This window comes from Pempheris klunzingeri, chromosome 2 (assembly GCF_042242105.1).
Source record: "Pempheris klunzingeri isolate RE-2024b chromosome 2, fPemKlu1.hap1, whole genome shotgun sequence".
NCBI lineage: Eukaryota > Metazoa > Chordata > Actinopteri > Acropomatiformes > Pempheridae > Pempheris > Pempheris klunzingeri.
The window spans coordinates 29,631,497-29,656,100 of NC_092013.1; the positions used below are offsets into that span (position 1 = coordinate 29,631,497).

At 43.7% G+C, this 24,604-nt stretch overlaps 3 protein-coding genes across 3 annotated transcripts in view; 1 reads left to right on the plus strand and 2 right to left on the minus strand.

The window, feature by feature from the left end:
• Window positions 1-1,808: 1,808 nt before the first annotated feature.
• svbp (small vasohibin binding protein) lies at window positions 1,809-3,303 on the plus strand. Its single transcript, XM_070847548.1, has 3 exons — window positions 1,809-1,916; window positions 2,211-2,346; window positions 2,929-3,303. The coding sequence occupies exons 2-3, from the start codon at window positions 2,233-2,235 to the stop codon at window positions 3,013-3,015; spliced, it is 201 nt and encodes a 66-aa protein (XP_070703649.1). The 5' UTR covers window positions 1,809-1,916; window positions 2,211-2,232; the 3' UTR covers window positions 3,016-3,303.
• A 2,427-nt stretch (window positions 3,304-5,730) lies between these two features.
• On the minus strand, window positions 5,731-8,895 carry fbxo2 (F-box protein 2). Its single transcript, XM_070850283.1, has 5 exons — window positions 8,830-8,895; window positions 8,256-8,382; window positions 7,423-7,515; window positions 7,197-7,338; window positions 5,731-6,430 (listed from the first exon to the last, which is right to left on the minus strand). The coding sequence occupies exons 1-5, from the start codon at window positions 8,864-8,866 to the stop codon at window positions 6,296-6,298; spliced, it is 534 nt and encodes a 177-aa protein (XP_070706384.1). The 5' UTR covers window positions 8,867-8,895; the 3' UTR covers window positions 5,731-6,295.
• Window positions 8,896-12,678: 3,783 nt separating this feature from the next.
• The window catches only part of LOC139208444 (integrin alpha-5-like), a 43,528-nt gene continuing 31,602 nt past the window's right edge, over window positions 12,679-24,604 (minus strand). Inside the window, exons 20-30 of the mRNA XM_070838134.1 lie at window positions 20,807-20,957; window positions 19,769-19,861; window positions 19,379-19,458; window positions 18,656-18,736; window positions 18,462-18,567; window positions 18,028-18,186; window positions 17,794-17,895; window positions 16,034-16,147; window positions 15,588-15,689; window positions 15,368-15,490; window positions 12,679-13,498 (exon numbers count right to left, since the gene is read on the minus strand). Of these exons, the coding sequence (XP_070694235.1) occupies window positions 13,415-13,498; window positions 15,368-15,490; window positions 15,588-15,689; window positions 16,034-16,147; window positions 17,794-17,895; window positions 18,028-18,186; window positions 18,462-18,567; window positions 18,656-18,736; window positions 19,379-19,458; window positions 19,769-19,861; window positions 20,807-20,957 (1,195 nt within the window). The 3' untranslated portion in view covers window positions 12,679-13,414. The remainder of the gene's footprint in view (window positions 13,499-15,367; window positions 15,491-15,587; window positions 15,690-16,033; window positions 16,148-17,793; window positions 17,896-18,027; window positions 18,187-18,461; window positions 18,568-18,655; window positions 18,737-19,378; window positions 19,459-19,768; window positions 19,862-20,806; window positions 20,958-24,604) is intronic.

A 24,604-nucleotide genomic window follows, 5' to 3' on the forward strand; every position in this document is an offset into this window, starting at 1 on the left:
GGCGCTCATTTCACCTGCATCACCTCTTTCCTGTGACTTGTTGCTAAGTTTGGTTACTGAGGGTGTTTGTGTTTTTCTCTCCCCAGAAATCTCCTGTCAATCAAACAGTGTGGTCAGTGCTGTGACGTCTTTTCCCCTCAGACTTTCTCTGGGTGGCACCCTGTCCTGACCATCCACTTTGTCTGCTCATTTGTCCACCTTTTTTTTTTTTTTTGCACTACATCTGAACTCTGAGGGTTTATGACAGCAAACTTAAAATCTTCCATGAACTTGGTTTAGCTAAATAAGTAGTGTGTCACAAAGCAGCAAAACAGACCAAAATATTTCAGATTATTACCAAAATGCCTGGAAATGCAAACTTTTAGATGCAGCGTTTTCACAAAGAAGCAATAAAATGCAAGTTGAGGGACCACATTTAACCCGTGCTGTTGATTGCCAGGCATTATATAAGTGTGTTTTTCCTTTACGCTGCTGTGCATATGGAGCAGCAGGTCTGGCTGTTGTCTGCAGCGTTCAGCAGAAGTTGTTCTTGGCAGGATATTATTTCGAGGGAGAGCGCTCTCCTGTAGTCGGAGGATAAATCCAGGTAAACCGTTGGTATGCCGCACGATAAATCTCTGTGGCACAGCACTGCCAGAGGGCACACATGCACACACTCAGACTCAAGTTCACAACAACAGCACAGACTACCAGAGCTGTCAGGCGGTTTGATCTGAGAGGATGATTTCCGCACTTCATATGCGAGAGGGTTTGTGATTCTGTCTCTTCATGATGATGATGATAATGTTTTTGTGTCAGAGATGATAAATGTGTTCTGGACCACCTCTCACCCAGCTGATGTATGCACTGAAGATGTGCCCTGAGGGGAGTCTGTACAGAGTGTGTGTGTGTGTGTGTGTGTGTGTGTGTGTGTGTGTGTGTGTGTTATCAACTGTTCTAAATCAGAAGCAGAAACAGTTTAATCATCTAAATAGTTTTCTTTCCTGATAAACAGGTGTCAGGGGATCACGCTCCGTGACACTAAAGACATCAACACCAGGACATAACTGGACTGTTGTGTCAGAGTGACATCTTGTGGTCAGCTGGAAGTGAATCCATGGTACACTTCCTCTCCATCCACCTCCACCTTCCTCTCGGACGGACAGACAGCAGAGTAGAAACACGCTTAGTATTTTCATGGAATGTTAAACCTGGCAATGTTACAAAGGTCCAGTTCATTCAATTCAAATATACACAGTATTTAAACATGCAAATTGTGGTTTGAATTGATGAGGATCACAGCAGTCAAAATAACTAAGCAGCATCATTTTTTCTCTAAAACAATGTTTCAGTCCCTCAGTCCTCAGGTTACAGTACTTTCTACTGTAGCTACCTGTGAGATAACCACAGGTACTTCAGTCATTTGAGATTAGTGAATAGTGGGCATCCTTAATCATTGCAAACACAATTTAAACAAATGCACCCATTAATATATGCTCTTTTAGATGGGCTGTCTCCTATACATTGGGTTTGGGTATACTGTATGATATGTAAAGACCCTGACATAAGATTACCTGAGTAGGAGAGCAGAGGAGCAAAAATACAGACAGTCCTATTATTGGTTTATTTTATTCATATATTATTTCGTAAGACAGGGTTCACTGAGGTAAAGCCCAGTCCACACTTCACAACACTGGATGGCGGTAATGAGCACTTTAACTTTTTAGTTAACCACACAAAAAGAAGAAGAGGAAGGAAAAAAACGGAACACAGCCGGAACCTTTGTACAAAGCAGCCGTCGCTAACTCGGATGTATTTATTGGTGACACCTTGAGAGCAGCTGTTTTTACCGGCTAGTAAGGAGCTACAGCCCACTTCCAGGCCAAAGTACCGTTCATCAAGTGACATTACTGTTTTCTGCCTTTTATATTCCGGGGGTAAGTGCGCCATTATCTGGAGTTAAACGTCTCTCTGTAGAAATAAACGACAGCTAGCTCACATTAAGCTAGCTCACAGTAAGCTAGCTCACATTAAGCTAGCTCACAGTAAGCTAGCTGACTGAGCTGAATGTGAGTCTAAGGTCTAACTAAAGAAACGTGGCCAACTAGAAACAGAGCGTTTCTAGCTAAGGTATCATTCCTTCTAGCTAATCTCCTCCTGACCCTATAATGAGAGCTGTCCTGTCCATCCCTGACCAGCACTCATCCAGTGTCCTCTGCTAAACCCGACAGCCTGTCCTGGACCACCGTCTCCATGGAGCCCGCCTGCCGTAAAGACAAACCCAAGCTGAACTCGACCCCGACCAGAGGAGACCGAGCCAAGCAGAAGTCCGCACAGCAGGAGCTCAAGCAGCGACAGAGGGCCGAGGTGACTGGCATCACTGCTAGCAGGCCTCCAGAGCACTGTGTAGTCACTGTGTAGTCACTGTGTAGTCACTGTGTAGTCACTGTGTAATCACTGTGTAGTCACTGTGTAGTCACTGTGTAGTCACTGTGTAATCACTGTGTAGTCACTGTGTAGTCACTGTGTAGTCACTGTGTTATCACTGTGTAGTCACTGTATAGTCACTGTGTAGTCACTGTGTAGTCACTGTGTAGTCACTGTGTAGTCACTGTGTAATCACTGTGTAGTCACTGTGTAGTCACTGTGTAGTCACTGTGTAATCACTGTGTAGTCACTGTGTAGTCACTGCGTAGTCACTGCGTAGTCACTGCGTAATCACTGCGTAGTCACTGCGTAGTCACTGTGTAATCACTGCGTAGTCACTGCGTAGTCACTGTGTAGTCACCGTGTAGTCACCGTGTAGTCACCGTATAATCACTGTGTAGTCACTGTGTAGTCACTGTGTTATCACTGTGTAGTCACTGTGTTATCACTGTGTAGTCACTGTGTAGTCACTGTGTAGTCACTGTGTAATCAGCTGGCTCTACTTTCTCTCTCCGTTCACAGATTTACGCCTTGAACAAGGTGATGACAGAGCTGGAGCAGCAGCAGTTTGAGGCCTTCTGCAAACAGATGCAGTCACAAGGAGAGTGATGACCACCTGGACCAGGACCCTCCAGAAACACCATGTTACACACACTGTTACACACACACACACGTACAACCACACACCTTTATGTGCACTGGTGGTCAACCTGTGCTCCTCATCACTTCAGCTCCTGACTCTGCAAGCTGAATATGCCAGAGAGTATTGTTATAATGAGCTGACCTGATTGTTATCTGAGAGCTTTGTTGTGTCAAATGTGTCCAGACAGGAGCAGCTGGGAGGTGGGTTGCATTTCTGTGCTTTCTTACATTTATATAAAGGTCAAACTGAGTTTACAGGCTCTTTTTTTTTTTTTTCTTGTTGAGATTTTGAAGTTGACCAGGTCAGAGACAGATTACGAGCTGTATGTGAACTGACAGTGCAGTGTTAAGAGTTCAGGAGGAGCAGAAGTTATCAGTGTTCTCAGAGACGTGCCAGTTAACAGCACAGTTTTCTAACCACCAGGACGTGTCCGTGTTCAGAAAGCTGCAGTGACAGGTCTTTGACCATCACAGACGGACATAAACAGTCAGGCTGAATACTTCGATGGGCCGAGAAAGCACGGCAGCACCTCACTGGGTTTAGAGTTTCACCCTCACATGTGTTCAAGAAGTAAAACTAGAAGCCTGCGTGTTAGTTGCTGCAGTAAATGAACAGGTTATTGTGCAGTGCTCATATAAAATATGTTTGTCGACACCAGATGTGAATGGACCTTACTGTGTAGTTTCAGGCCCAGTGTCCCCTGGGGGCTCACATGCTCTAACTTCATGGTTGGTATGTGACATACTGCTGTATTCCACATTCGTAGAAATGTTATTTTCTTACCTTTTGTATTTGGCCCAGGTGGAAATGCTCCCGTCCTCACATTGTACATCACCATATTCCTCAGTTATCCTCCCCTCTCATGAAGTGTGTATCTTATGTAATCTGGGCCTGCCTTGCTGACAGCACTGCTGCAGATGCTGTTGGCTCTGTGCTCTAAATGATGCAGCGCTCCACCGTGATGAGGACATCTCTCACACTGACCTGACAAACTCACAGCCACAGACGCCGATTCTCACTGGGAGCGTCCGGGTTGGAGGTTGTCCTTCAGCGATCGTCAGTGTAGCTTCACAGCAGACTGTTCCTTTAATGTACCAGCGTTAGTGGTGTTTCACTTTAAACACTGTCTCGTGAATGACTTTGTGCCAACTGGCCTGAACGTGAACAATATTGCGTTTTATTGTCACAGCAGTCGAAACAGCTGTAAAACATTTACAATCCAGTTTGTCTTCCACTTTCTCTGGAGTTATTCTGTTTTGGTTGAATCAAAATAAAAGTGAGTTTTTTAAGAGGGTGTCTATATTTGATAGTGTTATCCAGGTTGTAAAACAGTGGATGATGGCTGTGGCTACATGTTGAATCTTATCTTCTCGTGTCTCCAGGCCCCCGTTCTTCCTATGTGGATAACTGAGTCGTCCAGATTAGATTGTTAATGACTTGACTACATAAGTTTGGTATGTTTAATGTTGGTTTAAAACCCACAAGGGTTCCCAACACGTGCTTTCATGGTTTCTGCTGATTTAGCCTTTATTTCAAAATAAGAGCACATTGTTGATAAATTCATCCAAGAATAAAATAACGTACCACTGCTAGTAACAGTGTTTGTATTTATATGAAAGTACTTCTTCCACCACCACTTTAATGTCGATGCTCGAGGTGGAGGGAGTTAATCTACTTTAGACACAGTTTGGTATTTCAGTCCAGTGGTTTCCAGGAACCCTCCAAAGGGTCACCACATAAACCAATGAGAAAAATAAAGTTGTGCTTTACTTGAGTTATTTAAATGAAACTCTTCATTGGAAGCTCTGTGTTGGAAAACGGTAAATGTGATTTGCCCTGCCTGTCACAGGTAATAAATGATAATGTTTCCTTCTGATCCACTCAACTGTGATTTGTACCTCCTCTGTTGGTTTGCACAAATTTGACTGAATTTGTTTTCAGATTAAGCTTTTACATGAAAAACATATGAGAAGATTATATATTACAACATATTAAACAGATTCATCCAGCAACTCCAAACTTTTCGGTTTGTGACAACTAATCATGTTTAGTCACTAGTCATGTTTCAGATGTCTATTAGCTGTTTCATTTAAATAACACAGAGGCACAAAGTCCGATATTTCACAAATACGATAGAAGATTTGAGAAAACAAATTTTCGCAGTGGAACACATTTGTTTTGGTGTAAAATGCTGAGATCCCATACAGAGAAGTAAAGGACATTAAAATGTGAAGAGTATATGTTGAATTGTCTTCTCATAAGTCTGGTTATGCACAATCTTAACCTGAAAACAAACCAGTAACTGTCGCTGTCCAATTAATGTAGTGAAGTAGGAGTAGAGAGATGCAAGTAAATGCACTTTGACACTTTGCACCACTGCTCACAAGGACGCCATTGTGAACGTCCAGTTAGTGTGGCTGTGGTAACAGTCTGCACGTCCTCACACCTTCAACCACCTCAAACACACCCCCGCAGCAGGTCAACCACATCCTGTTCGTTAGATTCTGAAACACACAATGATGTAGCTGACAATTTATTTCATCATTTTAATTCCAATTTTATAGAAGTAAGAGAGATCATGTACAGCGAGCTGGTCATTAATGCAAAATGAATCATCCTGAAGGGGTTCGTTATTACGACTTCGTAATAAAGAAATCAACAGTTTGACACAAAATGCCGGCTTAAAAATGATCTTATTGATTTCAAAATGATTTTATGGCTTCCACTATTAGAACCGCACCCATAGCAACGTTCTGCTATATGAAAATAACAGACTGCTGTAACTGACCAATCAGATTTGAGTATTCGGTAAAGTCCTGTCGTACGCCCCTTTACTACTCACAACATCCCCACCCACCAAACACACATTCAGTTAACCCAGGATGAGTCACCGTGCAGAGGTAGAAGTTAATAAATGTTAGTAGATGAGGCGCAAGCAGCAATTTCACTATTTTAAGGTTCGTAATGCCGAAGTGTCACCATGATATACTATAATATATCTACTAATAACTACTAATATATAATATTAACTACAGTGTTCTTAGCAGCATTATGTTTCCACAGCATGAGCAGGGTTGCATGATATGCAGAGGTGTGAGCTAAGCGCATAAGGCAAACCTGGTCCTCTTGAAACCTCGAACTCTACACTGAAGCTCTTCTAACACTCTCTGCCCCCACCTGCCTCCTTCACCCGTCGGCGTTTCTAACTCCGGTGTTCCCCTCTCCTTCCACTCCTGTTCCTCTCGTTCAGACGTCCACAGTGACAGAGCTCCCGGTGACCCGCACTCCAAACCAGCCGTCCCAGAACCTGGTGTCTTTTCCTCCGTGTTCAAAGGAGATGAAACGCAATCCAGGGCCATACTCAGAAAATGTATGGCTGACCTGGAGTTCAGACACAGAGTGAAAACCACTGTCATGTACAGTCGGTCATTTCAGCAAGTGCCCCAAAACAGCGTGTGTGTCGAGGGACAAATCAGAAAATGCTTCTATGTGTTGATATTTTGTTGATGAGTATGAAGTATTTGTTCACATGGACCTCTTTGCATCTCTTTTGGTGTCTGAGTGACTGGTAGGTAGTAAAAGTGTTGGAACTGGTCCAGTAGATCACCTCAGCCAGCAGACACCAAACGGGCTGCAATAGCTGCAACGTGATCCTTTGGGCCAACTGCACCTGATCACAGTAGGTCCACTAAAAGAGCTTGTTTGATCCACTGACAGGCTCAGAGTGTTATTCTAAGTGTGTGACAGCATCATGGAAAGGATCCCTACAGAGAGAGACCTGGAAGATCCTTTTGGTTTAACCACAAACAGCCGTTGTATCGCTCTCTGCACACAGTAGACCAGGAACTCCTGTGTTTTTTAGTTCTAGTCAGTGGAGTCTTGGTGGCTTTGGTGGTCCCAAAGGATTATATTGCACCATTGCAGTCCATTTCATGGCTGCCAACAGAGGCGATCTACTGGATGAGTTCCAGATGTTTTTGTACCAACCAGTCATTTAGACACCTTTAAGCTAAATATCCTTACGATGCTGAGCCCCAGAGGACCTGGGCTAAGAGCATGGGTACCCACTGACACTGTGCTCTCCTCTCAAGCAGAGAAGACGACCTCAGTTTGTTTGACGTATTGTCACTCCCCCCTCTCTGCCTACCCGCTTCCATGAGCAGTCGTCATCACACTCGGGTTCGAGAGTCACCATCTCAGGTTTGAACTCCTCGATGACCTCGTGACTCTCATCCAGCAGACTCGTGGTCATATTGTAGGTGCAGCCGCAGTCCGTCCTCCCGCAGTACCTAAAGGATGAGCCACCCGTTAATCGTTGACACGAGTCACTCACAAGAGGCGCAGACATGCATGTCAGTCCACCTCCGTCTCACCAGTCTTCCACTGTGACGGTGGGCTCGGCGTCCAGCTGCTCGCAGGAGTAACCCTCAGCTAACAGGTCGATCAGCTGCCTCTTCAGACACAGCCTAGAAGAACACACGGGAGGATCTTGTATGGGGTTTATAAAAACTCCTGAACTAACAAATAGGTAGTCTGAAACAATAATATGACGAACTGCAGTAACAAAGTCATTACTGTTGTATTTATACGATCTAATAATGATAATGGAACCATTTCATCTGCTGAGATCTCGATGAAGTTGTTTTTCTAGGGTTTCATGGTTCCATTTATGTAAGTGATCCCATTTTATCTGGATTATAGTTACAGTAATTCATTTTCTTCTAGATTCCATTTCCATTTCTCAGTAGTGGAATGTACTTTTCTTTTCGTGCCATTTTATGCTTCTACTCCACCACATTTCAGAGGTAAACACTGTACTTTTTACTCCACTACATTTATCTGACAGCTTTACATATGGTTGCTGCACAAATTAAGATTTTTGCCCACAATTTTTGCCAATGAATCAATTAGCTGATTGGCAGAAAATGAATTAGGAGCTATTTTTAACGTTAAAAAAACATGTTTCCAGCTTCTGAAACGTGAGGATAGTAATTTTATTACTTTGAGTACATTTTCCTGATTATACTGGACACACTGTGACTTAAGCAACGTTTTCAGTGCAAGCTTTAATTGATCTGAATACTTTTCCCACCACTGCCTGTTAAACTTACCTGTTAATGCAGGTTGTATGTGGGAGAATAGAAAATACAGGATTTTAGCATGTAAATGCTGTCACATGACCACACATACAGTAATAAACACTCACTCAAAGGAGGTCACAAAGTATTTGGTCACATCGTTGTTACAAAATTCGAAGCCACAGTCTCCTGGCATGTCCTCCACCTTCCACTGACTCCCACCATTCTCCGTCAGCTCCCAGAATTCTAGCTGCTCTGGGGGGGATGCACAGTGTCAGCAGTGCTAACAGCAGTGTTTTACAACAAATGACCAGAACTTATTCAGTCCCATTTTTTTCCAAATGTAAAAGTTAGACCTGAACACACCTGACATCAGGGGCTTCAGATTAGTGGGCCATCAGGACAAAGGGCAGTCCCCACAGTAGAACCTTACCTTCCCCACTGGGGTTCATCAAAAAATGTCCCATTGGACCAAAAACCCATTTGTTGGACAACACACACGCTTCAGAGGTCCATTAAGGGCAGAATCCCTCCGATTCAGCACAATGGACAAGTGCGTTTGCTTTTAGGACAACGGGCTGTCGAACAAATGGGTTTTGGGTCCAGTGGGGATTGTTGGGGCTTCAGAATAATGCACCATCAGGACAAAGGGCAGTGCCCCGATGCAGTTGCAGATCGTCCTGAAGTAAAATGGCGTCTTACCTTCCCCACTGGGGTTCTTCAGCAGGTTTCTGGTCATGACTGTAGCTTATACAGAGAAGATGGTGCCTGCACAGAAGAAACAGGAAACTCAGATCAACGATTGTCTTTGCTGCAGTCCAGATCCCATCCACCCTCACCACTCACCACTGCTTCCTCCCCAGGAGCCTCCGGCCATGTCTTCACATCGATGTCTCAAACACACACGTGCATACAAAGATCGTCTTGCAGAAAAGGCAAACAACTGACTGCTGACTGCAAACAACTGAGTCCAAAAGCACCTCCACAGATGCTAACCCAAACACTAATACCCTGTCTGCTGACTCACAGCACAACAGTTGGAATGGAGCCAACCTCTTTATATGCTGAATAGGAGGAATCACATAGGATCAAGCTGTCATCAAACACACATCAGTCAGCAGGAAAACAACCTGGGGTAGCAAATTGCCATAGAAACCAGTGCTTCAAGGGGATGTTTGGGGGCTTTTTGGGGGGTACCTAATTTTATTATATATATCTATCTATATATATATATATATACTCTCTACTTAGAGAGTGTATAGAAGTGACTATTGTAATGCTTTTTTTTGTTGCTGTTGTTTTACTTTTTCTAACCACTGTTACCTCATGTATAATGTACATACCAGACACTCACAGCACAAACAGTACTAACCATTTCAGAAAGTACAAATATCAGTTTTGGCTCTTTGTTCTCAGAGGCACAAAGAACCGACAAGGCTTTAGTCTAACAGATCTGGGTGCATTAAACACTACACGGCTGCACATTTGTCTGTGTCTCTCAGTTCACCCAGTCTCCAAACACAAACAGCTGAGTCATTGGCCCTGCAGACAGGCATGAAAGATTCAGTACATGCACGATAACATCGTTCACTACAGTAAATGACACACTCTCCCCTGTCTAAACACACAAGACAGCAAATGTGTTACTCACAGCCAGTGGAAGCTAAGTGTAGTCTTCTGTTTTCTCTGTCTCTGACTTAAACCTGAGCTCCTCTGCAGGATAATGCCCTTGTGACGGTGTGGCTTTTATAGCCAGGCAGCACACACACAGGCAGTGAGAGGGAGGGAGGGAGGGAGGGAGGGAGGGAGGGAGATCAGGAGAGACATGAACCCAGTCTACAGGATGGGAGGGAGCATCCATCAAGCAGAACTCAGCAAACCCACACATGCACCCACTCAGCACAAATGTCAGTTAGAACGAACACATGTAGTAAAACAGCAGCAGCAGAAACATTCAGCCCTCTTCTTTAAAGATATTTGACAAAGGGAACACAAACACAACACTTGCATGTTGGAGAACAACAAATGTGCGCGTTTTGCCAACCATAGAGTTCTGCCTCATCCTCACTGGTGCACCCGACTGTTTTTACGTTTACACACTCAAAATTTAACTCATGAACCAAAAGAGCACAGTAGAGTAAAGAAAAGATCAGCATCTGATCAGGTATACTCAAGTCAATAACTATCCAATTAAGTATCCCCAGATCAGCCCTGATATGGATCCTGGGGATCAGCTTGGGACATATCAAGAAGGGTTGAATACATTCAAAATTAGTTAGAAAAACAATCAAACACGCAAATTATGCTGTGAAATCCAGTAAAAATGCAAATTTGATTTTTATCATACATCCATTCGTCATCACCTCAGGCTGAAGGCAGACGACATCCTTCATCCCATTGCTGGAAGAAAATCATATCATTTATCATCTGTTGGACATTTTAAAGGAACATTTTGTTATTCTAGGAAATATAATGAATGTGTTTTTGGTTTGATCATCACACACCACTCTGTCTGTTTGTTAATGATAACGCTACAGCAGCAACCAATCAGCTTAGCTTAGCACAAAGACTGGAAACTGGGATAAACCAACCCAATCTAATATTCTAGTCTAATATGCCCGCAGGCATACTGGACTTTCATCGCCATGGAAACAGTAAAAAAAAAAAAAAAACATTAATCAGAAACTGTGATAGTTTGGTTAGGTTTAGACACTAAAACTAGGTTGGGTGTAGAAAAAGATGATGGTTTTGTTTAGAATAAGAACGTCGCTCACAGAACTTAACTTTCATGTAAAACATGAATGTTTTCTGGGTCAAAGTTCACTTTTAGTGCCATTCAACCGTCCTTCCACCTCCTTTAATTTGTGGATGTTTAATGCTGTTATTCACAACATTGCCCTTTAACATCTCATCATGATGCACAGAGGATGTCTCATGTAGACATTAAAGCGTGCCTTGTGCGTCAGACACAGCATAATCAGACACCAAAGGTGTTGGTATCTAAAGCCCTGGGAACGACTGCAGGTTGGATAAACAGTTATTGCTTCCAACCAAGTAATACTCCAACACCCCCACAAAATGGCAAAGTGCCTTTAGGCATGGCCTGCCTCTGATTGGTTAGTCACAAGGTAGCCCTGCCTGTAAGACTGTAAACTAGAGACTGAGAGCAGAAACTCATGAGGAAAAGGTTCACTGAGCTGATAAATCAGGAGAGAAGTCGCCTCATTTCCTCATTGACTTCCATTCAATCAGACTTCTGTTTGGAGCCAGTGGAGTCGCCCCCTGCTGGACATTAGAGAGGATGCAGCTTTAAGGCTCTTCAGCATCGGCTTCACTGTTCAGCCCCAGAGGACACCGACACTTTTATCATACAGTCAGTGCTTCGGACAGAGCCAGACTAGCTGCTGCCCCCCTGTTACCAGTCTTTGTGCTAAGCTAAGCTGTGAGCTTTATTTTATACAGAGTGCTAACTATGTACTTCTCCAGTCAACCTGATCTCAAAGGAATCTGCTGAAAGACCACAACCTCTTAACACAGGCAGAAAGTGAATTAAAAATGTACCTCAAGTAATTGGTGAACCCCTAGACTGTGCAGCTGCTGATGAGCCCAAAACAGTCAATGAACCAACTGTACTGTAGTTAGCTGTAAGCAAGACGGAGACATATGCAGTGACTGTGTGTGGAGCTGAGCGGCGCCTCAGAACTCACACTAGACTTTATCCTTTCTGCTGTTTGAATCCAGTTTATCTCCTTTTCCTTGTACCTCTGTACGTTTAGTTTAATACCTTTTAAAATAAAAAAAAAAAGCTTTGCAATAAGCATCTCTCCTCGGTTCTCTTTCAAGGTCTCATATGGAAGCATTAAAGCATTCAGTGCAAAGCATCAAAAGTTAGACAGTATGTGAAACACCAGGTAGAAAACGTCCATCATTCACAGCTGCCTCAGAAAGTCACATATAAGACACTGAAAGTGAACTGAAGAGTAACCAGGGTCTGCAGCGTCAGTAGACTTTAAAGGTGCACATACTGTCGACATCAGGCACATGTTCACTTAATATATGAACCAAAACAATCTACTTGGGCTGAATTCACCTTCAATGATATGTAGAGGATGTGGTATCAGGCCTCCCTAAATGTCAGCATCAGGGTCGTAGTCACTGCTGTTAGCAATCAACTTAAAGTACGATGGCTGTGGTGGCACTTGAAGGCATCGCGGCTCTGTATGGTGGTAATAACACATCTCACCTGCAGAGGGAGGTACTGCATCACTAACACACCTGGCTGTGTGGAGGAAAGCCACTTTCCTGAGAACTAAATATGGAGAACTGATAAATGCAGTTATATATGAAATGCAAAGAAATGATTGGTCATCTCAAAACCTGAGATGAGAAAATCCCAGAGGTTTGTTCCATGCTACAATGCCAATGTCAAACAGTTGAAAAATATCAATTTTGAAAGGAAGAAAGCTAAATCTACACAATGTTTCTCATTGATTTTTCATTGGTTATTGCATTTGTTATTTCCAACATACAGTCAACAACATTTTGGCTGGGTATACAAAATTAGGCTTTATTCTGGGTCACACACCAATGGGTCATAACACAATGAATACATTACAACATACACAAAATACCTCCCAATATGGGAGAGGAATGGTTCAAGTTAAACACTGCAGTTTCATCAGGATTGTCGTGCAGACAGTACAGTACAACATTCAACAACCAATAGGAAAAACACTGAGCCATAAATAAAACGTGGTGTATAAATCATACAAAAGCAGGAATTTCAAGAAATATCAAACACTGGGATTTGCAATCATGGCTTAAAATACACCTTTTAGGAATGATGAAATACTGTACTATTAGTGCCTTTTGCTGGAGGTGCATCTTTGTTTTCCCTGTACCAACATTGGCTGTGAAGTCCTAATCTGTTCCTGGTCAGCACACTGAGTATGAGGAGTATTTTCCAACAAAACAGTTTTCCACAGGGATGAGCTTCAGAGGAGCAAATCCTTGCTGCTGCTCCTTCTGCAGAAGCTCCATAAATCTCAATCTGTACAAATTCATGTCCAAAACAGCAGTGCATTTTCATCTGCGTGACCTTTGTAGTCTTTCCTGCTTTGGCATTTTAGTGCAGCACCAGATATTGTGATTCCAGTGATACATCACCCATAACTGTCCCTTCATAAATGGGTTGCCTGCTTATCATTAGCAAGTTTCCTTATTTGTTTGGGAATGTGATGATAATTCCAGTTCTTTGGAACAGCTGCAGGGAGGCTCCCTCTTCGATCTAAGCTTCAGAGGACGCCTGGGGTTTGAGCTGGGCCTTCTCCATGGTCGTCCCATACGGATCTGACCTTTTAAAGAAGCCCATCTGGACGGAAACATGACGAGAGAAGATCACATACAAATCAACCTGACACAAAGTCCAGACTTCTTCCATGGGTGTAACACTTGATCCTTGTTTAGAGTTTGCAATTTTTTCCAAAATTGTTCTTAAAATGCAGTACGCACATGCATCAACACACTGCATCAACACACTGCACCAACACACATGCATCAACACACTACACCAACACACATGCATCAACACACTGCATCAACACACATGCACCAACACACGACATCAACACACATGCACCAACACACGACATCAACACACTGCACCAACACACTACATCAACACACTGCATCAACACACATGCACCAACACACTGCACCAACACACGACATCAACACACATGCACCAACACACTGCATCAACACACATGCACCAACACACTGCATCAACACACATGCACCAACACACTGCACCAACACACTGCATCAACACACTGCACCAACACACTACATCAACACACATGCACCAACACACTGCATCAACACACTGCACCAACACACATGCACCAACACACTGCATCAACACACATGCACCAACACACATGCACCAACACACTGCATCAACACACTGCACCAACACACTGCACCAACACACTGCACCAACACACTGCACCAACACACTGCACCAACACACATGCATCAACACACGACAACACACATGCACCAACACACAACATCAACACACTGCACCAACACACTACATCAACACACTGCATCAACACACATGCACCAACACACTGCACCAACACACTGCATCAACACACTGCACCAACACACTGCACCAACACACGACATCAACACACTGCACCAACACACTGCACCAACACACTGCACCAACACACAACATCAACACACAACATCAACACACTGCACCAACACACTGATTCAACACACATGCACCAACACACAACATCAACACACTGCACCAACACACTGCACCAACACACATGCATCAACACACTGCATCAACACACTGCATCAACACACTGCATCAACACACTGCACCAACACACTGCACCAACACACTGCACCAACACACTGCACCAACACACTGCACCAACACACATGCACCAACACACTGATTCAACACACACGACATCAACACACTGCATCAACACACATGCACCAACACACTGCATCAACACACTGCATCAACACACTGCATCAACACACTGCATCAACACACTGCATCAACACACTGCACCAACACACTGCATCAACACACATGCATCAACACACTGCACCAACACACTGCATCAAAAAGTACCTTTTGCAATAATATAAGAGGTTCGTTCTCCTTATTATCTTTTTAAGCATAAACATACTTTATCAAGAAACGCCATCATCATCACATGGATGGATATAAACAATGACATGTAAACGGTCCCCCGCCCCTCCAACATAGAAACAAGAGACTAACAGAGAGACTGAGACGTTTGTAGTCGTTTTATCTTTGTGGTCTCTCTGTGGTTGTTTTACTTCTCTTGGTATTTGTTTTTGCATCTCTCTGCTTGGTTTTGAGTCTCTCTGCAGTCGTTTTATGTCTCTTTATGGTTGTTTTGTGTCTCTGAAGTCATTTTGTATCTCATGGTGGTCACCTGGTAATGCCGTCAAACAGAGGCTCTGTGTCAGTTTAGGACCATTCAGTAATCCATCCAAGTCTGATGATCATTTATTGATCATGCGTATGGGTGTGAAGTGGAGACAATGGCTACCTAGCAGCAACAGAGCTGACAAAACATGTGTCATTTAACCCCCATTCAGTCTGCACCTGGGGTGATCTTCAATTTGAACACATCTAGCCCTGATTTCTGTGGTCAGGAGTTATTCAGCAGCATGTTACCTTATATAGAAGATATATGAGCAGGGCGAGTAATAGCAACCCAGCTAGAACAGCCAGGATGATGATCCACACTGGCACAGAGAACAGACTGTCCGGCTTGTTCCACATCACAGCCGTCACCACCTGAACAACAGGGAACCACAGCAGGCACATGAGCCTCGGCAGAGCTGCACCCCCGTCACCGAATAAGTTCAAGTTTACAAGCTCTAATGATGTTTACCTTTTTGGATCCCGATGGCTTGAATTTGGGAGGAATAGAATAAGGCATCCGGTCCACCTTGTACTGAACAGAGCACTCCAGAACATACTGCTTAGAGGCTCTCTGTGGACACACAAAGCAGACAGACTGAAGTTTAACAGGAACGCTGCGTGGTTGAGGATTGTCGGTGGACATGATGTATCATCTACTGTTGTTATCAACCGATAAAGTACAGCTGTTTCGTGAACTATACCTGTAAAAATGTACAATGAAAATGAGTAAATAACATAGTATATATTGTATAGTAGTATGGAGTTGGGACACACATCTGTAGCGGATGTTTGCTGCCCAACAGAGGGCAGTAAAAGAACACAGACTGTCTGACTTTATTTAGCTTCAATCAACCGGTCTGTGGTTTCCTCCTGATCACAGTTCCCTAACAGATCAGATGTGTCCTGCAGTCTCACCTCGATGAAGGTTTCGGCCCAGAGTCTGGAGCGTACAGTCAGGATAGCGCTGGCTCCTCTCTCCAGCTGCCCAACATTACACTGCAGCTGCCAGCACTCCACCGTCGAGCACGTCTACCGAGGGACAGGGCCACAGTCAAACACAGCACACAGATAATGGACTATTCAGCACTCCAGCGTTTTATAGCCCTACTTTAATATTTCCTCCAGAAGGCTTCTGTAATGACTGGATTGGCCGATATCAGCCTAGAAGTCTAAGACTAAAATAATTTGGTGCAGCTTCCTCTGCAGAAATACAAACCATGAAAGAATTATTTCAACATGTTTTAAAGAGTAACAGACAATCCACTGCCTGCACAGTGTCCATCTGAAGGCACAATACACCACTACTCCTTTTTAAAGAGGAAAGTCCTTCTTCATTATCAAAATGAATATCAAGCACCGCTATTCATTATTGTACATGAAAGACTGTGGCCTGCAGTAAGCACTGATATGTATCCCTGGCTACTTTTAGTAGACTGTAAATCCCCCCCTCAGGAGGGTGTACGTCGCACACCTGTGCATGCGTACCACCACACCTCTGCACCAGAGAGCATGCACAGTACAACAAGAAAAAGCAAATCTAACGGATCCGTATCGAGACGTCTTGCCTGTGTCGAGTGTTAATGTTAGGAACAAAGTGCTGCTGGCTGATATATAATATCTGTCCGGGGACTACAGATGACAGTAGCTGCTTAGCTTTGAGTTTCTGTAGGTGGGGCTCTTCCATGGTGGATATCATATTCCTTTTCACTTCATTCACTCTACTTAAAACGCTGAACAGAGCGGAGACGTGGGCACCAACTGAAAGATCTGGAACAGGCTGAAATCACTCCATAAACACATGAAACCCTTTCAGAGAAATAAACCTGAGTCACGTGTTTTGAATGTTTATTTTACACAACAGGCTCTGGACTTAAACCCAGAGTCAACCAAAAATCTATCCCTTTACGCTGGTACTAACTCAAAAATAATTTCAATACTTCAAATACCATTCAACTGTCAGACAGTGGACCATGTCTGGAGACATCGTCGACATGTGTTCATATCCTCCAGGCGGTTCATTCGAATACCAGAAGAGATCAGCTGTCAAACAGTTGGCGACACAAGCCGCACAAAAGCAACCCAGTAAATCACTAACCTAATTAACTTCATCTCACAAACAATTACAGCGAGCAGCAGAAGATGTTGAGCAGAGCTCATAATATCTGTTCCCATTTCCTCTGTTGAAAGAAATAATGTCATTATGATTTCAATCTTTTTCAAGTTCACATCCCACAGCAAGCTCTTCCTACAACCTGTCTAGTGTACGCCACGAGTGTGTAAAGCCCACTCAGGAGGCCGAGAAAAGGCACAGTACACTTAAGTAAAGAGCCACACACTAATGAAAACACTGTTAAATAAGAGAGCTAGGGGGACACAAGAGCCACTGACGTGATTTTGAGGCTCTGTTGTGGTGTGTTTGGAGGGAACAGATCTACAGACTCGCGTCGCCATGATTCCCTCCACATGTCGAGTCAAGCAGGAAAGAGAGGGAGAAAAACAAACACCTCCCGGGGTCTTTATAGGACACATGGAGTTAACTGTTAAATCCTGATGAGGACCAAATGTTCTCAGGGGGGTAGAAAAGAAAAGGTAAATTCACCCCAAATGGGTTATTTTGTCATTTTTCTCCTCTATCATTTACGACTGGATTTCCTGTTCTCTCCATGCTCTCTCACCAGGTTTCCCTGTTCAGGCAGAAGGTACGCCTCCCTCCTCCGGATGAGGTGCTCAGTGGTGGATGTCAGTGATGCGGGACCCTCTGCTGCTGGAGGCTGGAGCTGCACACACACACACACCAAGAGTCATTAACAAGCAATCACATGTTCAAGGCCGAGAATAGGCAGAAGGTAATGGCATCACTATGCCAACCAAGTGTGTGTGTGTGTGAGAGTGTGTGTGTGTGTCCTCACCTTGAGTTTCAGTGCATTGAAGGTGTGTTTGGAGGAGCAGCTGAGCGGACCCTCAGTGACCACCTCCACAGGGTAGAGCAGCTCGTGGCCGTTGGCCCTCAGAGGACATCGCACCTCCAGTGTGGACTGGCTGACCACACTGGGCCCGTTATTCACCAGCTGACAGGGAGAGACAGTCTCAACACACAAGCAGGCGTGTGCTGTTTCTGCACACACCTGCTCAAGAAGCTCTTGGGGATGAAATACAAACGTTCTACATGGTTACAGAAACTGTAATTCAGATAAAAGGATGTCATGAAATCTCACATTGTAAAGAAAATGCATGTTTGTAGAATGTTTATTTTCTAAACTACACTACACACAACTACCACACAAACCGGTTTTAAAACAGAGAGGCAGATGGTTGGCTATGTATGGTTAAGAAATCCTCGCACCTCATAGACCTGCTGGAGCTCCGGCCCAATGTCCCGCTCCTCCCGCAGACTCTGAGTGAGGCTCCAGCTGGGAGGGGGAAAGATGACTTTGTCTGGGCGGGAGACGCTGCAACAGGGACATAGAGTTTGGCCGTTACCCCAGCAGGACCCCCGGTGATCAGGATGATCATAGTGTAATGTGAGCGAACCCTCACCCCTGCAGAATGACATCAGCCATGGCAGCCACCTCCAGCTCCAACAGCACCACCTCGCTCTCTGAGTTATTCACATTTTTACTACAACAGACACATTCGTCCTCATCACTTACAAATATCTAAAATGTTCTTTTAAAACTTGCTAAAAATAGAAGTGGATTTTAATGACGATGATAATAACAATACATTTTAATTACCTTTCAAAACATCATTACGAAGTGTTTTACAATAAAATGGCAGTCATAAAAAGAACATAGCAGTTCATGATTAGATATTAAAATAATTAAAAATAGGATAGATTATTAATTAATTATTATTAGTAAAAGTGCATTTTACTAGAGAACAAAGCTTTGGCCTGATCTCCTCAGGTCAGATGAGGCTCTGGTTTTCATTCTAGATGTTGGAACCTCTAAAATGGACCCACCAGAGGATCTCAGGCTGCACTTAGACTGGGACTTGATATTTCATTGAGAGTCAGGTGTCAAGTGAAAAATGTAAACCTAAAATGCAAAGGGAGGCAGAGTAATGAAGCTAAATAACAGCTTGAAATTCATGAAAAGTCTGTCAGCTTGTGCTTGGTAGAGGGAGTTACGGTAGTCTAGACAGGATATGATGAATATATGAATGACAATGTCCAGGTTCTTGGGAGACAGAAAGGACCAGATGACTTTGTAAGATTTTACACATGAACCCAACAGTACTGGACTCTAACAAGTGGCCTACCTTCGTATTTGGAGCTCAAACTGTACGGTCCTGTGAGCGTCCTTCAGTCTGGGCACAGTGAACCGAAGGCCGGCCCATAACTAGGAAATGAAGAAACAGAAAATGTACACAGTGTATGAACTGAAAACTGACAGAGAGCATGTTCATATCTCAAGAGGTCTAAAAACGACCTCTGCCCCTCATCAACACACGTCCACCTGATTCTGTAGGTGGCGCAGTAAGAAACCTTTGTGGCCTTAGATTTATGTCTTGTGTGTTTTACCAGGTCAATGAAAAAACCTCTCGCGTTTGAGTTACGAAATGCAAGAACAATTTGACTCGACTAAATTGCAGTCACACACAAAAACTGCAGACGGCCAAAGACAACACGTGGGCTTTGTCGGCTCTTACACTGGTCCCAGACTTCATGGGGTTTCCCAGATCACACACGAGATAGCGGGTCTGGTTTTCTGCCTCGTAGCTGCACGTCAGCTGAGTCAAACTCTGGAGAGGACACAAAAACATCAAATCCTGTCATCGCTTCCACTCTCAAGTCAAGATTACCAGATAACTAAACACATGAGTTCAAATATTTAGTCTGTCTCTTTTCTTCATTATCATCTCAGTTGGTTTTGGTGGACGCACAGCTTTTCTGACAAGCTTTACCATGTGTGTTCTGCCAAGAGGTGATTCCTGTTTTGTTTGTTTTTTTGGCACATTTTCCATGATGTGTTTTTATTCTGCTGAGATGCTGGTGGGAACGTACACAATGTGGGTTTTCCACATCGTTTGCTGAACAGCTCTACATTCAAGTGCTACTTTCCTGGAAAATCAAACAATAATCAAATTTGGCACGTTTGTTCTATGCATGAGAAGCCCTTCCTGCAAAATAAAGACCTGATACTGGTCTTAAAGGTGTTGCAGGGTCTGAACTACTGCCTCTGCTTGAGGGTTTTTCCATCACCAATTCACTTAAGCAAAGATCCCAGCAAGCCACTCTTACCTGTGTCACTGTTGGCGTGTGGCGCTGCAGTTAATGTCACTCACTTTAAATTGAAAACTTTCTTAGCGTCACTCAGTCTGATGCTACTATCAGTGAGGGCTGTTCCTCTTCACTGTATTGAATGTGCTGCTACTGTATGTTGATGAGCTTCCACTGTAGGCAGCCTGTAGGCAGGGTTCATCTGGATGTGACGGCCACTGCCTCATTACTAGATCTCACATGGTGACATAAAGTAGGCCTAAATGTTCAGTCCGCCCTCTCTTTGAGACACATGGTCATCACATCGTTACAAAGAGGGAGTTTCAGTTTAGTACATTGTCATAAAAGCTGGAGTTTCGTTATTTTTTACTTCACATGGAGGAGAATAATAATAATTACCTGTGTTCATGCACAACTCAAACAGTGGTAGCTAAAGGTGTGGTTACGGTGACACGTGTCTGCCTCACCACGTTGTTGCGAGCTATCCCACTGTAGTCTGCCTCTGGGGGAAGCACCACGTAGAGCTCGGCCTCGTACGCCCCTCCCTCTCCCTCGTTCCTGGCATTGAAGGTCAGGCTCAGGGAGTTTTCGTCACCCAGGTAAACCTCAGTCCTGTCACTGCGAGAGGAGAAGCACAACGTCATCACGGTGTTTCTCCTGACTGTTTACACTCCTAACTGATCCGACGCCAGCAGACTGAACCTCACTCCAGCTGACGAGAATGATCGGGTGATGATTCTCTGCAGGTTCATCACTGCCAGCCGCTCCTGTGTGACAGATCCACTGCTAAGATAAAACTATTGATTGGTGCAGGTCAGGGACGGTGTGAGGAGGAGGTTCAGCTGTGTCTTGACACTCTAGTGTGGATGGTTTGATCCAAACATTACAGCTTTAACTGAGGAGTCACGTTTTAGCAGGCACAGTTTTGTAGCAGCTGCATTCTTAAGTTAAAATGTGATTATAACATCTTACAGACAATCCTGTCGACGAACACAGATTGAAAACTTGGCGCATTAAGAAATCAATATTATTAAACTACGGTGGCTGACAAGGACAAACATGTTACAAAGGTCGAAAGAGAGAAAAGTGTTTAGTTTCGAAGCGGTGGTATAAAAATGTATGAATTCGGTCTGAAATTCTGTTGATGTCACCTCTTTACTCCACTTTTCTAATGAATTAATTCATATAATTAGTACCTTTTGTCTTTCTGCAGCATAGTTTTTCATTTGCAGCATGTTCCCATTATTGTATTTGCTTTGGATTTCCATGTGTGCCGCTTCAGAAAAGATGCCGTGCTAGCTGCATCAACTATGCATTTTGTTTGACAATCTGCCCGTTGAAGGACTTAAATATTCAGGAGCCTTTTTTGATAACACTTCATTTACAGCCTGCATCGCTTGTGTGTAATCAGGAAATTGGACTCATACGATATAAGCAAGAGCATTTTGTTGCTGACTGTTGACTCTTCAGAGGTCTTGTTGGAAGTGTTTAAACCTTTAATATGTCTTTGGATGGCCAAGAACAAAAGTAGACTGTCTGTCAGAATTACAAACATGGCCAGTAAAATGACTGGGAAGAGCAGAACTAGTGGGATATTTATATATAACACATGTGAAACAACACATCAAAGCAAATCATGTCTGATCCTGTTCATCCCTTCTTCAGTGAAGTCACACAATTGCCCTCTGAAAGGCACAACAGACCTACTGGAACACGTCTGTTACTGCTGTCAGCTCTGTGCACGTTGTGTTATTGATTATTGTGTGTATTGTGATTCATTATGATGTGTTTAGACCAACCTGTGAAGCCAAAGGCACACTTGTGGACAGTAAAGATTACTTTCACCATTATTACATTCCACTGTAATGTTGTTCTGTTGGTACACAGCTTTGGTCCAGACTGAAACATCCCCAAAACTATTGGAGGGGTTGTCCTGAAGATTGTTACACACTTGCTCAGGCTGAACTGTATTAACTAGGCATGTTAGCATGCCAATATTACCATGTGGCTCAAAGTAACAGCATGCCTACATAGAGCCTCACAGACACCAGCATGGCTGCAGACTCTTAGTCTTGTTTCTTTTAAAGTGGCATTTCCCATGAGTATCTGCTGCACAGACGTCATTTTTAAGTCTTGAAAAGCTCATTTATGTTCTGCAGTCAGAATGACTGAATACAGCAACTTCTATTCTCAGCCTCTATTCGCTAAAACAGTTTAGTTTGTGCTACCTCTGCTGCGGCGCTCATTTGAAGTGACTGGTTGCAGGGTATGACCAAAAAAATGCCCAAGAAGCAATTGTCAAACGTAATGAAAAGCAGGGACGTGAATTTTTTCCAGACAATGCATCTCTGTTTTCAACAGCCCCCAAAGGCCGTTTTCTCCTTTCTGCCTATCTGCCCGACCTGGGAAACGACCCAAATCTGATCACTGTGATTTGTCTCAGGAAACCGACCCCCACCTTATTCTGCATGTTCACAGTGACACCCCTGTGTGCAAACACAATTTCAGTGATAAATCTTCTCGACGCCCTCTGACACCGGCCCTCCCCCCTGCAGAAGCACACTTGGTGGTAGTAAATTCATGTTTCTATTGAGCAGAAAGAGGAGAAAGGAGTCTAGTTGAGGGTCAGAACCAGGGCTCTTCTTTCATTCCCCGTTTCCTCCTCCCCTCCCCCCGTCATCAGAGGGTCTGGACGCAGTGACCCCTCACTAGGTAAGACAACCGCCAGATGATTCTAATTAGGCCTGAGCAAGTTTAGTGAATGAAGAGGAAGCAACTTTGATACCCTGACAGCAACAGTGAGCAGATGCTGAGTAGACTGACTTCCGTTTGTTGGGAAAATATAACAGTGAATCATGAAGTTCATAAAAGTATAACTGAAGCCAGAGGATACAAGTCAAACACCAGGGACAGACCACTGGGCAGTGAATGTGAAACATCCCACTGTTTGCAGGAGAAAAATGCTGTGACTTATTGTATGTCAGTGAAGGAAAACTCTGTTTAGTGAAAGTGCTGAATCATTCGAGTCTGGTCCCGTGGCAAACTCAATATGCAGATCTTTTGAGTTTTCATGGGAGACTTTTTCGCAGTGATTGTATTTCTGCAGCTAAGAGAAATCACATGGCCATGTAATGGAAAACACTCGTCCCAACAGAGCTGGCTGGGAGGAGAGAGTCTGAGCATGTGAGCTTGTGAATGGACTGAGATGTTGCCAAATGTTTGGCTGCTGTCCATTCACAAACAAGCACACATGATTAATTAGCAATCATATGTGAGAGTGCCAAGAGCCAGGAATCTGTACTGCAAACAGACATGTCACGAGCTGCAAACATTGAAGTCTTTAATGATCTGACTCACAGATTCATGTCTATTCTTTTGGAAATCACTGTTACCAAACTCACCTGCAGATAGGGTCAACTAATCAGCTAATCTGACATAATGCATTTGCACGTCAGGCTTGGGTGTTGATTTTGGGCAGTGCGGTTTTGCTCTCATAACTGGTCAGGTCACTGTGTGCATCACTAATGCATGCTAATATTCCACTATTATTCCAAATGTGACAAAAATAGGGAATACAGGTCATGTAAACAGCATAGTCTGTTGCTCCAAATGAGGCAGTTTGCAACTAAGACATGCCAATAAGCATTCTTTGGACACAGCGCATTCACAATATGCATCTCAACTTTAGGTTTTACCACAGTGTATGTTAGTGAGTATTGCCTGTAGACATTTTAGTAATCTTTTTCAGATTAAGGGCAAAAGCAGAACATTGTGTGCATGTAGTCACTGTGACTGACAAATAAGGGAAAACACTGACTAAAAAATGAATCAGAACATCAGACAGTTAAAGTTGCGCTAATCAATAGGTTGTTGGTGGTGAACCTACAATACGCCCATCTCAGCTCTACAGGGAGTGAACCAAAGCTTTTACTGTTCTGGTTCACTCTCAACGTTACCTCCACCAAGATGGTTATGTGTTCTGTGCCTCTCGTCTGTCGGCGGGATTACAGAAAAATTACTTTCATGAAGCTTGGTGGGAGGCTGTTCATTGGCAGAGGTGTGCACCGTCGGAGTGCTCCTCTGGTTTCCCCTGTTTTCCCCAGCACCAAACTGCACATGGGCAAGGCTAGCAATTAGCCGGTGCACATAGGGGAGCATTTAGCAAGTAAATAGCCAGTTATTTTCCTGAGGTGGTGGTGGAGACCAAAACAGAGTGAAAAGAGAGGGAATATTGGACTGACATTGTGTGGCCAGACCCTCAACTC